This window comes from Cherax quadricarinatus, chromosome 11 (genome assembly GCF_038502225.1).
Source record: "Cherax quadricarinatus isolate ZL_2023a chromosome 11, ASM3850222v1, whole genome shotgun sequence".
In the NCBI taxonomy this organism is placed as follows: Eukaryota; Metazoa; Arthropoda; class Malacostraca; order Decapoda; family Parastacidae; genus Cherax; species Cherax quadricarinatus.
The window spans coordinates 37,848,570-37,868,569 of NC_091302.1; the positions used below are offsets into that span (position 1 = coordinate 37,848,570).

At 40.3% G+C, this 20,000-nt stretch overlaps 2 protein-coding genes across 6 annotated transcripts in view; one reads left to right on the top strand and one right to left on the bottom strand.

Annotated features, from left to right (window-relative positions):
* Positions 1–20,000, top strand: part of LOC128687597 (uncharacterized) — a 191,527-nt gene that overhangs the window by 118,663 nt on the left and 52,864 nt on the right. The gene's annotated exons all lie outside the window — the stretch shown is intronic.
* The window catches only part of LOC128687596 (uncharacterized), a 213,115-nt gene that overhangs the window by 31,444 nt on the left and 161,671 nt on the right, over positions 1–20,000 (bottom strand). For 4 of the 5 annotated variants that reach the window (XM_070083980.1, XM_053775140.2, XM_053775137.2 and 1 more), the window contains exon 9: positions 2,892–3,063. In XM_070083980.1, the coding sequence (XP_069940081.1) occupies positions 2,892–3,063 (172 nt within the window). Of the gene's footprint in view, positions 1–2,891; positions 3,064–20,000 lie in introns of those variants that run through there. The other variant, XM_053775139.2, reaches the window with a different exon arrangement.

Consider the following 20,000-nt stretch of genomic DNA (forward strand, 5'->3'; position numbering starts at 1 on the left):
AGCAGGTAATTGTCGTTGTCGTTTAGGCGTGGGACCAGAGTTGGTCTGACGTGGAACGGGCCGGCAATTCGAAAATTGCCGCACCGTAGAGGGAGAGGCCGGAAGCATAGTCAGAGGAGAGCGAAGGTCAGATAAATCGAAGGAGTCAGTCAAGGCCTCAGTACCTGAAGCGGGTGAGGAAACAGCACCAGCAAGAGGTACAGAGGCATGAGGAGTGTCCGAAGAGTGGTCCAAAGACGAGGCGGGGTCAGAACAGGGTGCGATATCAAGAAGGGGCCCGGGGGTAGCAGGTTCATGGACTAGGGCTGCCATGGTTAGGTTACTTCTTTCTTTTTGTTTTTAAGAAAAAAAAAGAAAGAAGAAAATAAAATAAAAATAAAAAAAAAGAATAAAAAAAGGGGGGACCGGGAAGGGATAGTTCCTAGGAGGAATGAAAGGGCCAGAAATCTCCCTCCGCGCCCAAGAGGACCTCAGCACCGCAAGTAGCGCAGATGCAGCATGGAACCTGTGCCATACCCTACCCATCATGCCAGTAAACCGGCAATCCGGGAGAGCAACCTCACATCTGCCGAGCTACCTCGGTGGACAAAAGAGAGGGCGGCCGGAAATCCGCCACAAAGCATACCTCCTTCGGCCACCACCCCCGGAATCCGAAAGGTGGCTTCCAGAGATACACCCGTCGCCCGAGAGACACCCAAAGCCACCCTCCGGGATACAGGAGAGGGATCAGGACATCCCCAGGCAATCCAGATTCCACGGCAAACTACGCCACCGCCAAGAACCTCAACGGAATGGGATGGACCCCGGTACCCTTTCCCCTACCTAGGAACTAGCATGCCTGTGGGAAAAAAAAAAAAAAACCAAAGGCCAAAAAGGAAGGGCAAAAGGGAGGGGTGGGGAGGAGGAGGAGGAAAGGAAAAAGGGGAGGATGGGGAGGATGGGATAGGGAATGGGGGATTGGGGGGTAATTAGGTTCGGTCTGAGGAAGTAGACCGACAGGTCTAATTCCTCAGACCAAGAGCCTCTTCACCATGCCAAGGAGCCCCCCTTGAAGAGGTTTGAGAAGAAATGATGCTCTGAGTGAAGGCAATGGAAATAAGTCACTCTGTCTGACTTTTTTGGGTTGTCCTGGGTTCTCTACACATATCCTGTTATGTATGATAATCTATGTAACTGTATTTGTGTATATCTGAATAAGCTTACATACATACGAAAGGAATAATTTTCTACAGTTACCCCCAGTAACACATTTTCTCTTATGTTAGATTAGAGAAAATGTTATTCTTGGCATCACTTGTACAAGTTATCTGGCTACCACATCTCATATTTATGTTTATTTATACTATTGTGGGGTGTATTTATCATCTTTATATGTTATGTATCATGTTTATTATATAACTTTGAAAAAAATATCATGGATGGATTAATGAAAATGTGTATATTAACGTAATATACGACATTTAATGAGACTTGGTGATTATTATTATTATTATTATTATCATTATTATCATCATTCCTAATATGGCGTCACTTGTGCAAGTCGTCTGCTACCACATCTCATATTTATGTTTATTTATTCTACTGTGGGGTGTATTTATCATATTTATGTTATGCATCGTGTTTATTATATAATTTTGAAAAAATATCATAGATGGATTAATGAAAATGTGTATATTAACGTAATATACGACATTTAAATGAGACTCTGTGATTATTATTATCATTACTAATATAACGTCTGGAGACATAAAACACTCTTACTGATTTTTATGTGTACCTGCATGCCAGCACAGTATGTAAGTTTATTTAAGAACAGGTATACATAAGTATAATTATCAGAATATATATAAAATATGAAATAACTTTTAAAAACACTTAAAATTTTGGAGTTTCCAGACATAATGGAGAGACTTAGTGCTTACGGATCTCACAGAGAATGTAAACAAACCGGGTGGGGCACGGTGACCGTATTAGAAAGTCAGGTGGGGGGAGCCGTATAGCGAGTTTTGGTCATAATTTGAAATGACCGTATTAGAACGCTGTAAAGCGAAATGCCATGAAGCGGGGCCCTACTGTGTTTGTATATATATATATATATATATATATATATATATATATATATATATATATATATATATATATATATATATATATATATATATATATATGTATATATAAAAAAATTCAATTATTATTACCAAACAAGTAAGACAGAGCCATGGTCATCAATCATTATCCGAAGCCCTATCTTCAGCAAGTTTTTTTTATATAATGTATTTTACAAGCAAATGGTAAATACCTTGCAAATAATGTACCTATTTTTTAAACACATCTGCCATTTACCACAAAGGAATAGTGATCCAATGAAGGAAGCATTAACCATCACTTATTCCATGTATGTTTTCCCAGAAGTGCATAGGCATCTTAATTTGCCCACTTTATGTGGTAACCAAACAAATGTGCATTCTCCTGTTAAACTTTATGTACTCCGTGAGCCCTAAGTGCCTGAACACAGATGATATTTATGAAGCCCATTCATAGTAAAGCCATTTTTAACCCACAAGAGCAAAAGCAATGAGGAGCAGAGACAGATATATTGTACATATATAAATGTCCATATACAGGTGTCCCTCACTTTTTGTGGTAAATGAGTTCCAAGCTCATGGAATCTGTAGTAATATTAATAAAGTCATCAACACTTAACCTTTTCTTATAGAAATATTCATTATACTTTGTGAAATGAACTAATCACACAGGGTGAATTTACATAACACACAGGGAATTACTGGTAGAAATAAGGATTTGAATACAAGTGAATTCACATATATCAAACCCACATAAAGCAAGGGATTACTTTAGCTTTGACTTTAAAAGCATAACACATTACAAACCAAAGTTATGTTGTCAGTGCTTCTGGTCTTAGCAATTAATGGAGAGACAGAGTTGAGATTCAAATGGGTTGTGTCAGTGGAGTGGCGGCGGTACTGGGGCAGACCTACTGGGGACATGCTGCCTCCCTCCTCGCCTTCACCCTCACTTGTCATCCCGTCAAGTCCAGCCCATCTATCCAAAAAATGTGGGAGAAATCAGTTAAAGGACACAAGTAGTTTTTATATCTTAGTACAATCCACTTTTTTTTTTTTAACTCAGTAGCCAAATTCCACCAAGGCAGGGTGACCTAAAGATGATAACACATTCTCAGTTATTCATTCAACTGCCATCTTTCTAGAAGTGTGCTGACATCACAATCAAATATAAAACAATGCAGGTATATCTACTGATTTTTTTTTCAACTCACTGGCTGTCTCTCACTAAGGCAGGGTGACCACAAAAAATGAAAGGCTTTCACCATCATTTATGCTTTCACTGTCTTTGCAGAGGCACACAAATACAACAGTTTAGATGTCACTCTAAACAGCAAATACATATCCCAAGCCCCTCCTGTAAAGTGGAGCCAATTGTACTTCCCACCTCCAGGACTCAATTCCAGCTAACTGGTTTCCCTGAATCCCTTTACAAAATATTACCCTGCTCATACTCCAACAGCTTGTCAAGTCCCAAAAACCATTTAACTCCATTCACTCCTATCTAACATGCTCACATAGGCCTGCTATATGTCAAAGACCCTAGCACGCAAAACCTTTTTTTACCCCCTCCCTCTATTCTATCCAAGGATGACCCCTACCCCTCCTTCCCTCCACTACAGATTTATACACCCTCCAAGTCATCCTATTATTTTCCATCCTCTCTAAATGACCAAACCACCTCAACAACCCCTCCTCTGCTGTTTGAATAATACTTTTAGTAACTCCACACTTCCTCCTAATTTCCACACTACGAATTCTCTGCATAATATATATGCCACACACTGCCTTTAGACACATCTCCACTGTCTCCAGCCTCCTCCTTGCTGCAACATTCACAAACTATGCTTTACACCCATATAATAGTGCTGGTACCACTATATTCTCATATATTCCCTTCTTTGCCTCCACTGATATCATTCTTTGTCTCCACAGATACCTCACTGCACCACCCACCATTTTTCGTTCATCAATTCTATGGTTTACCTCATCCTTCATAAACCCATCCACTGACACATCTACTCCAAAGTATCTGAACATATTCACTTCTTCCATACTCCTTCCTATCTGATATCCAATTTTTCTTTACCTAACTCGTTTGATACCCTCATCACCTTACTCGTATGTATGTTCACCTTCAATTTTCCTCCTTGACACACCCTCCCAAACTCAACCACTAACCTTTGCAAGCTCTCTTCAGATTCTCCCAAAAGCACAGTACATCAGCAAAAAAAGTAACTGTGTCAACTCCCATTTTGTATTTCATTCTGCATAATTTAATCCCACCCTTCTCCCCAATACCCTAACATTTACTACTTTTACAACCCCATCTATAAATATGTTAAGCAACCATGGTGACATTATGCATCCCTGTCTAAGGCCTACTTTTACTGGAAAGTAATCTCCCTCTCTACTACACACCCTAACCTGAGCCTCACCATCCTTATTATATAAATATAAAGAGTATTTAGAATAGTATTTAGTATTTAGAAAGTATTTAGATTAAGGTAGGGAAGTTTTCTTCGATTTTATCTTAATAGTTCTTGTTCTTAAACTTTTCCTTTTATATCCATGGGGAAGTGGAATAAGAATCTTTCCTCCGTAAGCCATGCATGTTGTAAAAGTCAACTAAAATGCTGAGAACAATGGGCTAGTAACTCCTTTTCCTGTAATGATTACTAAAAAGAATAAGAAGAAAATTGTCAAAGTGGCAATAAATATACATGTACAAGATATGATATAGCACGTAATGAAAGTAGTTTGTTAGATTATGTATTGCTGGATAAAAGGTTGATGGGTAGGCTCCAGGATGTACATGTCTAAAGAGAGGTAACTGATATATCGGGAAATTATTTAGTTGTAGCTACAGTTAGAGTAAGAGGTTGATGGGACAAGAGGAAAATGGCAACAACAAGTAAGAGAGAGGTGAATGTGCATAAACTAAGGGAGGAGGAAGCTCAGGTGAGATATAAGCCTAGGCATAATAGAGGCTCTCTTTGCACTTAAACCCACTATTGTAAATAAAAAATCTCAATGTACTGTTTGCAAAGACATAAAATAAATAAATAAATAAATAAATAAGCAACTATTGACAGAAAGGTGGGCTAGTGCAAGTATGAGTATGGGGGGGGGGGTTGAAGAGGGTTGCAGTATTAGAATGTGGGGCAGAAGTTTGTGGTTATGGGAGGGTAGGTGCAGGAGGAAAGAGGAGTGATTGGTGAAATGATGAAATAAAGGGTGTGATAAAAGAGAAAAAGGTAGCTTATGAGAGGTATTTACAAAGCAGAAGTGTTATAAGAAGAGTAGAGTATATGGAGAGTAGAAGAAAGGTGAAAAAGAGTAGTGAAAGAGTGCAAAGGAGAGCAGATGATAGAGTGGGAGAGGCACTGTCAAGAAATTTTAATGAAAATAAGAGAAAATTTTGGAGTGACTTAAACAAGAAAGCCTAGGGAATGAATGGACTTGTCGGTTAAAAATAGAGTACAGGAGTTAGTAGATGGGGAGATGGAGGTATTGGGTAGATGGCGGGAATATTTTGAGGAACTTTTAAATATCGACGAAAAAAGGGAGGCGGTAATTTCATGCACTGGCCAGGGAGGTATACTATCTTTTAGAAGTGAAGAAGAGCAGGATGTGAGTGTGGGGGAGGTGTGTGAGGCATTACATAGAATGAAAGGGGGTAAAGCAGCTGGAACTGATGGGATTGTGACAGAAATGTTAAAAGCAAGGGGGGATATAGTGTTAGAGTGGTTGGTATTTTTGTTTAATAAATGTATGAAAGAGGGGAAGGTACCTAAGGACTGGCAGAGAGCATGTATAGTTCCTTTATATAAAGGGAAGGGGGACAAAAGAGATGTAAAAATTATAGAGGAATCAGCTTACTGAGAATACCAGGAAAAGTGTACAGTAGGGTTATTATTGAAAGAATTAGAGGTAGGATTGCGGATGAGCAAGGAGGTTTTAGAGTGGGTAGGGGATGTGTAGATCAAGTGTTTACATTGAAGCATATATGTGAACAGTATTTACATAAAGGTAGGGAAGTTTTCATTGCATTTATGGATTTGGAAAAGGTATATGATAGAGTGGATAGGGGAGCAATGTGGCAGATTTTGCAAGTACAGTGGACCCCCGCATAACGATCACCTCCGAATGCGACCAATTATGTAAGTGTATTTATGTAAGTGCGTTTGTACGTGTATGTTTGGGGCTCTGAAATGGACTAATCTACTTCACAATATTCCTTATGGGAACAAATTCGGTCAGTACTGGCACCTGAACATACTTCTGGAGTGAAAAAATATCGTTAACCGGGGGTCCACTGTATATGGAATAGGTGGTAAGTTATTAAATGCTGTAAAGAGGTTTTATGAGGATAGTGAGGCTCAGGTTAGGGTGTGTAGAAGAGAGGGAGACTACTTCCCAGTAAAAGTAGGTCTTAGACAGGGATGTGTAATGTCACCATGGTTGTTTAATATACAGTATTTATAGATGGGGTTGTAAAAGAAGTAAATGCTAGGGTGTTGAGGAGAGGGGTGGGATTAAATTATGGGGAATCAAATACAAAATGGGAGTTGACACAGTTACTTTTTAATGATGATACTGTGCTTTTGGAAGATTCTACAGAAAAGTTGCAAAGGTTAGTGGATGAGTTTCAGAGTGTGTGTAAAAGTAGAAAGTTGAAAGTGAACAAAGAAGAGTAGGGTGATGATGGTATCAAATGATTTAGCTAAAGAAAAATTGGATATTATACTGGAGAGAGGGAGTATGGAAGAAGTGAATGTTTCCAGGTATTTGGGAGTTGAGATGAGGTTAACCACAGAATTGATGAAGAAAAAAAAGTGAGTGGTGGGTTGAGGTACCTGTGGAGACAAAAAAAAACATTATCCATGGAGGCAAAGAAGGTAATGTACGAAAGCATAGTGGTACCAACACTCTTATATGGGTGTGAAGCTTGGGTTTTATATGCTGTGCTGAGGAGGGGGCTAGAGGCAGTGGAGATGTTGTGTCTAAGGGCAATGTGTGGTGTAAATATTATGCAGAGAATTTTTCGTGTGTAAATTAGGAGGTGTGGAGTTACTAAAAGTATTAGTCAGAGGGCTGTAGAGGGGTTGTTGAGGTGGTTTGCTCATTAAGAAAGAATGGAACAAAGTAGAATGACTTGGAGAGTGTATAAATCTGTAGGGGAATTAAGGCAGAGTAGGGGTCATCCACGAAAAGGTTGAAGGGAGGGCGTAAAGGAGGTTTTGTGGGCAAGGGGCTTGGACTTCCAGCAAGCATACAAAAGCATCTTAGATAGGAATGAATGGGGACGAATGGTTTTCGGGACCTGACGAGCTGTTGGAGTGTGAGCATGGTAATATTTTGTGAAGAGATTCAGGGAAACCAGATAGCCTGACTTGAGTCCTGGAAATGGAAAGTACAATGCCTGCACTTTAAAGGAGGGGTTTGGGATATTGGCAGTTTGTGGGGACTTCTATACTGTCATATCTGATCACCTCTGCAAAGACAGTGATTATGTATGAGTGATGGTGAAAGTGTTGAATGATTAATGTTTTTTCTTGATTTTTGGGTTTTTCTTTCTTTATGGGTCACCCAGCCTCGGTGCGAAATGGCCGATGTGTTAAATAAATAAATATATTATATATACATTTTTTTTAACAAGTCAGCCGTCTCCCACCGAGGCAGGGTGACCCAAAAAGAAAGAAAATCCCCAAAAAGAAAAAACTTTCATCATTATTCAACACTTTCACCTCACTCACACATAATCACTGTTTTTGCAGAGGTACCCAGAACACAACAGTTTAGAAGCATATACGTATAAAGATACACAACATATCCCTCCAAACTGCTAATAACCCGAAACCCCTCCTTTAACCCTTTCAGGGTCCGTCCCGTAGATCTACGGCTTTACGTTCAGGGTCCAAACCGTAGATCTACGTCATGAGCTCAGCTCACTCTGATAAACTGTGAGTGGTAAATTTGGGCCTAGATATGAGAGAATACATCTATGTGGTATGTGTGCACCACATAAAACAAATCCTGCAGCACACTGTGTATAATGAGAGAAAAAAACTGAGACCATGATTTTCGATTAAAACAGCGACTTTGCAGTGTTTTTTCGTATGTTTTTTATAGTTGTATTTGTGATTTCTTGGTCTCATTTGATAGAATGGAAAACATATTACAGAAATAGAGATAATTTTGATTGGTGTTAGCACTGGAAATGGCTTGAAATTGAGCTCAAAGTGGCGGAAATGTTAAATTTTTGCCGATGTTCAAGAGTAAACAAACAACCTCACATGTCTAATACACGTCAGCTGGTGGGTCTAATATACATTCACAAATGTGGTGATGATATTTATACAATTATTACAATATTGCATAACAGTAAATCTTATATTTTTTGGTGTGAATAAAAATTCATTATGTGAATAAAAAATCAAAATGGAATTTATTTGTAAAGCCTCAAAACATAACTAATGAACAGAGGAAATGTTAGTTTAGTGCCAGGAATACCTACATTGTTTCTTCTGGACCCTATTTTGAAATTGGAATATTTTGAACTTTGTGTTAAATTGGCCAAATTACCAATTTCCGGTCACTTTATTTTGTAGTTGAAACAGTTGACTTGGCGATTTCTTGTGCTCAATCGATAGAATAGAAGTAATACTAGTGAAATAGCTGAGAATTTGGTCGACTGGAATAATGTAATTGGCCTAAAATGGGAGTCAAAGTCGGCAAAATCGCCGATTCGTAAATATCGCTGACACATCAAAATTCACGAGAGCATAATTTCGTCAATTTTCCATCAAATTTCGTACTTTTTGTTTTATTACATTCACAAAAAGATTCTCTACCATTTCATAAGAAAAAATAAAAATTTTTTTTTTTAAATTCTTGGACACTGGGGCACCACTTCAGATTTTGGCTTTGGACCCTGAAAGGGTTAAAGTGCAGGCATTGTACTTCCCATTTCCAGGGCTCAAGTCTGGCTATATAAAAATAACCGGTTTCCCTGAATCCCTTCACTAAATATTACCCTGCTCACACTCCAACAGATCGTCAGGTCCCAAATACCATTCGTCTCCATTCACTCCTATTGAACATGTTCATGTATGCTTGCTGGAAGTCCAAGCCCCTCGCCCCCAAAACCTCCCTTATCCCTTCCAACCTTTTCGAGGATGACCCCTACCCCACCTTCCTTCCCCTACAGATTTAAATGCTCTCCATGTCATTCTACTTTGATGCATTCTCTCTAAATGACCAAACCACTTCAACAACCCCTCTTCAGCCCTCTGACTAATACTTTTATTAACTCCACACCTTCTCCTAATTTCCACACTCCAAATTTTCTGCATAATATTTACACCACATATTGCCCTTAGACAGGACATCTCCACTGCCTCCAACCGCCTCCTCGTTGCTGCATTCACAACCCAAGCTTCACACCCATATAAGAGTGTTGGTACTACTAAACTTTTATACATTCCTTTCTTTGCTTCCATAGATAACGTTTTATGTCTCCACATATACCTCAATGCACCACTCACCTTTTTTCCCTCATCAATTCTATGATCAACCTCATCCTTCATAAATCCATCCGCCGACATGTCAACTCCCAAGTATCTGAAAACATTCACTTCTTCCATACTCCTCCTCCCTAATTTAATATCCAATTCTTCTTTATCTAAATCATTTGATACACTCATCACCTTACTCTTTTCTATGTTCACTTTCAACTTTCTACCTTTACACACACTCCCAAACTCATCCACTAACCTTTGCAATTTTTCTTTAGAATCTCCCATAAGCACAGTATCATCAGCAAAAAGCAACTGTGTCAATTCCCATTTTGTATTTGATTCCCCGTAATTTAACCCCACCCCTCTCCCGAACACCCTAGCATTTACTTCTTTTACAACCCCATCAACTGAAACAGCAGACTCAATAATTTCTTCTCCACAATAGGAAAAAACCTTGCCAATAAAATCCCAAGCTCAGATACCCCACCCAATGACTACCTCACTGGCAACTACCCGAACACACTGTTCCTAGCTCCGACTAACCCTACTGAAGTCTCTCTTATTATCAACACACTAAAAAACAAGACAGGAGACTTAAATACCTTACCACCCTTCATGTACAAAAAAGCGTCACAAGTACTATCACCAATCATAGCAACACTCTTTAACAAATCCATAGCATCCTCTACCTTCCCTACAGTTCTCAAAATAGCAAGGGTCACCCCGATCCATAAAGGAGGAGACCAAACAGAGTTGAATAACTATAGGCCAATATCCAACTTACACCCTCTCTCTAAAATCTTCGAAAAATTAATTCACAAGCGAATCTATTCCTACCTCATCTCCCACAACATACTCAACCCCTGTCAATTTGGGTTCAGGCCTAATAAAAATACTAATGCTATTATACACATACTAGAACACATATACACTGCAAAAGAGAAAAAAGAAGTCCCACTGGGGATCTTCATTGACTTACGTAAAGCTTTTGATACAGTTGATCACGACTTGCTCCATATAAAACTGTCGCACTATGGTATAAGAGGGCACTCCCCCAACTACCTAAAGTCTTACCTCAGCAACAGAAGCCAATATGTGCACACAAACGGGGCAAACTCTTCCGCACAGCCAATTACAGTTGGTGTCCCACAGGGAAGTGTCCTTCGCCCTCTTCTCTTTCTCATATATATAAATGACCTACCAAATGCATCGCAACTACTCAAACCCACACTATTTGCAGATGACACTACATACGTCTTCTCTCACCCGAGCCCAGTCACGCTAGCCAATACTGTAAATACCGAATTACAGAAAATATCTATCTGGATGAGTACTAACAAACTTACTCTAAACATCAACAAACCTACTTCATTCAGTTTGGTAACAGAGCTACAGATGTCCCTCTTAACATAATGGTAAACGGATCACCTATCACAAAACTCACAGAGGGAAAATTCTTAGGAATCCACCTTGATAATAGACTCAAATTTCAAACACATATACAACAAATTTAAAAAAAAAATTCCAAGACTGTAGGCATACTATCGAAAATACGGTACTATGTTCCACAGTCAGCCCTCCTGGCCCTATATCACTCACTTATTTACCACTATCTCACCTATGGAATTTGTGCATGGGGCTCAACAACAATAAACTATCTCAGACCATTAATTACCCAACAAAAAGCTGCAGTCAGAATGATGACAAATTCCCACTACAGGCAGCACACTCCACCAATATTCAAAACTCTAAACCTACTCACCATACAAAACATCCGTTCTTATTACTGCACCCACTACATTCATAGAACACTTAACTCTGATATAAACCCTCCCCACAAACGTCTCCTTACCAACCTCAACAGAACACATGACCATAACACAAGGCACAGATCACTCTTTGATGTTTCTCGTGTCCATCTCATGCTATGCAAAAACTCAATGCATATAAAAGGCCCTAAAATTTGGAATTCATTACCTGTGAATATAAAAGAAACACTATCTGTTTATAAATTCAAGTCTCTTCTCAAAGATCATTTACTCACCCAAAACCAAATAAATACTGAATAACTGCATCTCATAAATTGTATCTCATAAATGTTTCTCATTATTGTATCTCATAAATGTTTCTCATTATTGTATCTCATAAATGTCTAACCTGTGACCCAACCAAACATTTTTTTTTTAAATACATTACCTAGCAGAATACTCCATTCTACTGAATGCACAGCAACACAGTAAATGACCATATGACCTGTCTTTGTAATACTAATTTGTGCTAAATTGTTATCTGTTTACAATAATGTTTTTACCACTGAACATATCATTGCTTAGTTAATCTAAAGTTAATTTTAAGCCTGCCCATAATGCTCTGCATACAAGGGGCTTTGGCATGTTGCACTGTAATAACTGTATTCCTCTGTATTTCACTGTATCATGTTCAAATTAATAAATAAATAAATAAATAAATAAACCATGGTGACATTACACAATCCTGTCTAATACCTACTTTTACCAGGAAGTAGTCTCCCTCTCTTCTACACACCCTAACCTGAGCCTCACTATCCTCATAAAAACTTACCACCTATTCCATATACAGTGGACCCCCGGTTTGTGATATTATTTCATTCCAGAAGTATGTTCAGGTGCCAGTACTGACCGAATTTGTTCCCATAAGGAATATTGTGAATTAGATTAGTCCATTTCAGACCCCCAAACATACACATACAAACGAACTTACATAAATACACTTACATAATTGGTCGCATTGGGAGCCGATCGTAAACTGGGGGTCCACTGTACCTGCAACATCTGCCACATTGCTCCCCTATCCACACTATATATATATATATATATATATATATATATATATATATATATATATATATATATATATATATATATATTTATTATTTATTTATTTATTATCACACTGGCCGATTCCCACCAAGGCAGGGTGGCCCGAAATAGAAAAACTTTCACCATCATTCACTCCATCACTGTCTTGCCAGAAGGGTGCTTTACACTACAGTTTTTAAACTGCAACATTAACACCCCTCCTTCAGAGTGCAGGCACTGTACTTCCCATCTCCAGGACTCAAGTCCGGCCTGCCGGTTTCCCTGAATCCCTTCATAAATGTTACTTTGCTCACACTCCAACAGCACGTCAAGTATTAAAAACCATTTGTCTCCATTCACTCCTATCAAACACGCTCATGCATGCCTGCTGGAAGTCCAAGCCCCTCGCACACAAAACCTCCTTTACCCCCTCCCTCCAACCCTTCCTAGGCCGACCCCTACCCCGCCTTCCTTCCACTACAGACTGATACACTCTTGAAGTCATTCTGTTTCGCTCCATTCTCTCTACATGTCCGAACCACCTCAACAACCCTTCCTCAGCCCTCTGGACAACAGTTTTGGTAATCCCGCACCTCCTCCTAACTTCCAAACTACGAATTCTCTGCATTATATTCACACCACACATTGCCCTCAGACATGACATCTCCACTGCCTCCAGCCTTCTCCTCGCTGCAACATTCATCACCCATGCTTCACACCCATATAAGAGCGTTGGTAAAACTATACTCTCATACATTCCCCTCTTTGCCTCCAAGGACAAAGTTCTTTGTCTCCACAGACTCCTAAGTGCACCACTCACTCTTTTTCCCTCATCAATTCTATGATTCACCTCATCTTTCATAGACCCATCCGCTGACACGTCCACTCCCAAATATCTGAATACGTTCACCTCCTCCATACTCTCTCCCTCCAATCTGATATTCAATCTTTCATCACCTAATCTTTTTGTTATCCTCATAACCTTACTCTTTCCTGTATTCACCTTTAATTTTCTTCTTTTGCACACCATACCAAATTCATCCACCAATCTCTGCAACTTCTCTTCAGAATCTCCCAAGAGCACAGTGTCATCAGCGAAGAGCAGCTGTGACAACTCCCACTTTGTGTGTGATTCTTTATCTTTTAACTCCACGCCTCTTGCCAAGACCCTCGCATTTACTTCTCTTACAACCCCATCTATAAATATATTAAACAACCACGGTGACATCACACATCCTTGTCTAAGGCCTACTTTTACTGGGAAAAAAATTCCCTCTTTCCTACATACTCTAACTTGAGCCTCACTATCCTCGTAAAAACTCTTCACTGCTTTCAGTAACCTACCTCCTACACCATACACTTGCAACATCTGCCACATTGCCCCCCTATCCACCCTGTCATACGCCTTTTCCAAATCCATAAATGCCACAAAGACCTCTTTAGCCTTATCTAAATACTGTTCACTTATATGTTTCACTGTAAACACCTGGTCCACACACCCCCTACCTTTCCTAAAGCCTCCTTGTTCATCTACTATCCTATTCTCCGTCTTACTCTTAATTCTTTCAATTATAACTCTACCATACACTTTACCAGGTACACTCAACAGACTTATCCCCCTATAATTTTTGCACTCTCTTTTATCCCCTTTGCCTTTATACAAAGGAACTATGCATGCTCTCTGCCAATCCCTAGGTACCTTACCCTCTTCCATACATTTATTAAATAATTGCACCAACCACTCCAAAACTATATCCCCACCTGCTTTTAACATTTCTATCTTTATCCCATCAATCCCAGCTGCCTTACCCCCTTTCATTTTACCTACTGCCTCACGAACTTCCCCCACACTCACAACTGGCTCTTCCTCACTCCTACAAGATGTTATTCCTCCTTGCCCTATACACGAAATCACAGCTTCCCTATCTTCATCAACATTTAACAATTCCTCAAAATATTCCCTCCATCTTCCCAATACCTCTAACTCTCCATTTAATAACTCTCCTCTCCTATTTTTAACTGACAAATCCATTTGTTCTCTAGGCTTTCTTAACTTATTAATCTCACTCCAAAACTTTTTCTTATTTTCAACAAAATTTGTTGATAACATCTCACCCACTCTCTCATTTGCTCTCTTTTTACATTGCTTCACCACTCTCTTAACTTCTCTCTTTTTCTCCATATACTCTTCCCTCCTTGCATCACTTCTACTTTGTAAAAACTTCTCATATGCTAACTTTTTCTCCCTTACTACTCTCTTTACATCATCATTCCACCAATCGCTCCTCTTCCCTCCTGCACCCACTTTCCTGTAACCACAAACTTCTGCTGAACACTCTAACACTACATTTTTAAACCTACCCCATACCTCTTCGACCCCATTGCCTATGCTCTCATTAGCCCATCTATCCTCCAATAGCTGTTTATATCTTACCCTAACTGCCTCCTCTTTTAGTTTATAAACCTTCACCTCTCTCTTCCCTGATGCTTCTATTCTCCTTGTATCCCATCTACCTTTTACTCTCAGTGTAGCTACAACTAGAAAGTGATCTGATATATCTGTGGCCCCTCTATAAACATGTACATCCTGAAGTCTACTCAACAGTCTTTTATCTACCAATACATAATCCAACAAACTACTGTCATTTCGCCCTACATCATATCGTGTATACTTATTTATCCTCTTTTTCTTAAAATATGTATTACCTATAACCAAACCCCTTTCTATACAAAGTTCAATCAAAGGGCTCCCATTATCATTTACACCTGGCACCCCAAACTTACCTACCACACCCTCTCTAAAAGTTTCTCCTACTTTAGCATTCAAGTCCCCTACCACAATTACTCTCTCACTTGGTTCAAAGGCTCCTATACATTCACTTAACATCTCCCAAAATCTCTCTCTCTCCTCTGCATATATATATATATATATATATATATACATATATATACATATATATATATATATATATATATATATATATATATATATATATATATATATATATATATAGATAGATAGATAGATATTATTTTTTTTTTTTTATTATCACACTGGCCGATTCCCACCAAGGCAGGGTGGCCCGAAAAAGAAAAACTTTCACCATCATTCACTCCATCACTGTCTTGCCAGAAGGGTGCTTTACACTACAGTTTTTAAACTGCAACATTAACACCCCTCTTTCAGAGTGCAGGCACTGCACTTCCCATCTCCAGAACTCAAGTCCGGCCTGCCGGTTTCCCTGAACCCCTTCATAAATGTTACTTTGCTCACACTCCAACAGCACGTCAAGTATTAAAAACCATTTGTCTCCATTCACTCCTATCAAACACGCTCACGCATACCTGCTGGAAGTCCAAGCCCCTCGCACACAAAACCTCCTTTACCCCCTCTCTCCAACCTTTCCTAGGCCGACCCCTACCCCGCCTTCCTTCCACTACAGACTGATACACTCTTGAAGTCATTCTGTTTCGCTCCATTCTCTCTACATGTCCGAACCACCTCAACAACCCTTCCTCAGCCCTCTGGACAACAGTTTTGGTAATCCCGCACCTCCTCCTAACTTCCAAACTACGAATTCTCTGCATAATATTCACACCACACATTGCCCTCAGACATGACATCTCCACTGCCTCCAGCCTTCTCCTCGCTGCAACATTCATCACCCATGCTTCACACCCATATAAGAGCGTTGGTAAAACTATACTCTCATACATTCCCCTCTTTGCCTCCAAGGACAAAGTTCTTTGTCTCCACAGACTCCTAAGTGCACCACTCACTCTTTTTCCCTCATCAATTCTATGATTCACCTCATCTTTCATAGACCCATCCGCTGACACGTCCACTCCCAAATATCTGAATACATTCACCTCCTCCATACACTCTCCCTCCAATCTGATATTCAATCTTTCATCACCTAATCTTTTTGTTATCCTCATAAACTTACTCTTTCCTGTATTCACCTTTAATTTTCTTCTTTTGCACACCCTACCAAATTCATCTACCAATCTCTGCAGCTTCTCATCAGAATCTCCCAAGAGCACAGTGTCATCAGCAAAGAGCAGCTGTGACAACTCCCACTTTGTGTGTGATTCTTTATCTTTTAACTCCACGCCTCTTGTCAAGACCCTCGCATTTACTTCTCTTACAACCCCATCTATAAATATATTAAACAACCACGGTGACATCACACATCCTTGTCTAAGGCCTACTTTTACTGGGAAATAATTTCCCTCTTTCCTACATACTCTAACTTGAGCCTCACTATCCTCGTAAAAACTCTTCACTGCTTTCAGTAACCTACCTCCTACACCATACACTTGCAACATCTGCCACATTGCCCCCCTATCCACCCTGTCATACGCCTTTTCCAAATCCATAAATGCCACAAAGACCTCTTTAGCCTTATCTAAATACTGTTCACTTATATGTTTCACTGTAAACACCTGGTCCACACACCCCCTACCTTTCCTAAAGCCTCCTTGTTCATCTGCTATCCTATTCTCCGTCTTACTCTTAATTCTTTCAATAATAACTCTACCATACACTTTACCAGGTATACTCAGCAGACTTATCCCCCTATAATTTTTGCACTCTCTTTTATCCCCTTTGCCTTTATACAAAGGAACTATGCATGCTCTCTGCCAATCCCTAGGTACCTTACCCTCTTCCATACATTTATTAAATAATTGCACCAACCACTCCAAAACTATATCCCCACCTGCTTTTAACATTTCTACCTTTATCCCATCAATCCCGGCTGCCTTACCCCCTTTCATTTTACCTACTGCCTCACGAACTTCCCCCACACTCACAACTGGCTCTTCCTCACTCCTACAAGATGTTATTCATCCTTGTCCTATACACGAAATCACAGCTTCCCTATCTTCATCAACATTTAACAATTATATACAGTGGACCCCCGCATAGCGACATTAATCCGTGCAAGAGGGCTGGTTGTTATGTGAAATGTTCGGTATGCGAATGAATTTTCCCCATAAGAAATAATGGAAATCAAATTAATCCGTGCAAGACACCCAAAAGTATGAAAAAAACATTTTTACCACATGAAATATACATTTTCCTACACACAAAGAGAAGGATACATGCACAATAGTAGAGTAGTACAGGCACAATATATATTGTGCATGTACTACTCTACTAAATGAAGAATAAATGACACTTACCTTTATTGAAGATGCAGCAATGACTGATGAGACACTGTGTCCTGGGAGTGCCTTTTCCTCCTGAGTACTGTAGGTCCTGTTTGGCATTTTCTTCCAGAACATGCCTTATCACACTGTGTATGCCACTACGATTCTTAAATCTCTCAAACCAACCTTTGCTGGCTTTAAATTCACCAATATGAGCACTAGTTCCAGGCATTTTCCCTGTTCACCTGGGTGTTAGTCGACTGGTGTGGGTTGCATCCTGGGAGACAAGATTAAGGACCCCAATGGAAATAAGTTAGACAGTCTTCGATGACACTGACTTTTTTGGGTTATCCTGGGTGGCAAATCCTCTGGGGTTAATTGTTTCTTGGTATTCTCAATAAGCCACACCAACAACGGTGCTACAGCAGCAGCAGCAGCTGACGGTGGTACAGCAGCAACAGACGATGCTACAGCAGCAACAGACGATGCTACAGCAGCAGCAGACGATGCTACAGCAGCAGCAGACGATGCTACAGCAGCAACAGACGATGCTACAGCAGCAGCAGACGATGCTACAGCAGCAGCAGACGATGCTACAGCAGCAACAGACGATGCTACAGCAGCAGCAGACGATGCTACAGCAGCAACAGACGATGCTACAGCAGCAGCAGACGATGCTACAGCAGCAGCAGACGATGCTACAGCAGCAGCAGACGATGCTACAGCAGCAGCAGACGATGCTACAGCAGCAGCAGACGATGCTACAGCAGCAACAGACGATGCTACAGCAGCAGCAGACGATGCTACAGCAGCAGCAGACGATGCTACAGCAGCAACAGACGATGCTACAGCAGCAGCAGATGATGCTACAGCAGCAGCAGACGATGCTACAGTAGCAACAGACGATGCTACAGCAGCAACAGACGATGCTACAGCAGCAGCAGTCGATGCTACAGCAGCAGCAGATGATGCTACAGCAGCAGCAGACGATGCTACAGCAGCAGCAGACGGTACTACAGCAGCAGCAGCAGCTGACGGTGGTACAGCAGCAGCAGCTGACAGTGCAGCAGCAGCTGACAGTGGTACAGCAGCAGCTGTACCACCAATAGTAGCGATGGTTGATTGGGGTTTATTATACAACCTGGCCAGCTCGGAGACACGCACTCCACTTTCATACTTAGCAATGATCTTTTTCTTCATCTCTATAGTAATTCTCACCCTTATTGCTGTAGGGTTGGCACTAGAAGCCTTCTTGGGGCCCATGGTCACTTATTTTCCAGAAAAAATCACCAAAAACACTGTAATAATACGAAATGTTCCGATTGTATGCTTGGATGTTACCGCGGAGGCTGGCTGGTAAACAATGCCACCGGCGGAACATGTGAGCGTGGCTCAGGCCGCACATTGGACGCGTCTCGGACGAAGGGCGGTGAGCGGGTTTTTGGGTGGTATGCGAGGCCAAATTTTTGCGATCAAAGCGTCCGGTATGCGGATTGTACGGTATGCGATGCGTACGGTATGCGGGGGTCCACTGTATATATATACAGCAGGGCCCCACTTATACGGCAGGTTAGGTTCCAGGCTACCGCCATAAAGCAGAAACCGCTGTAAAGTGGAACACCCTTTTTTCCACTTATAAATGCATACAAACACTAGATAACAAGTTTACACTAATATATATTAAGTTAGCAATAGAACCAGGCATCAAAAAACAATAAAAAAGTACAATACACACATAGTGCACTCATTACTTACCTTAAAATATTTATAGTCTTAATCTAGGGTGAGACAAGTAGTATTTATTGTAAGAAATCAAGTGTGGTATGTATGGTAATCAGCCAGGCTACCTTACCAGGCCACCCCACCCACACATACTATTCTATGATAGTTAAGCATCCCAGAGCGATAAAATGTATATACAGTTCACCCATTACTTACCTTAAAATATAGGGTGAGATGAGTAGTATTTATTGTAAAAAATCAAGTGTGGTATGTATGGTAGTCAGCCGGGCTACCATACCAGGCCAACCCACCCACACATATATTCTATGATATTTAAGCATCCCAGAGCGATAAAATGTATATACAGTTCACTCATTACTTACCTTAAAATATTTGTAGTCTTAATGTAGGGTCAGGAGTAAGTAAATGAGATAAAACGAATAAATGAGAGAGAGAAAGAATGAGTACATGAGAGGGGACAGGCGCAGAGTTACGTAAACAAACCAGGCGAACCTAAGTTTTGTAAACAAACGAAGTGTACACGTCTGGTTTGTGTACAAGTTACATTGTGTACAGGTTGTCTCTACATTGATACGGTAGAATTAATAAAGAAGAACACTCCCATTCTCATGTAACATCATTTTGAGAAGAAATGAAGATCTGAGTGAAGGCAATGGAAA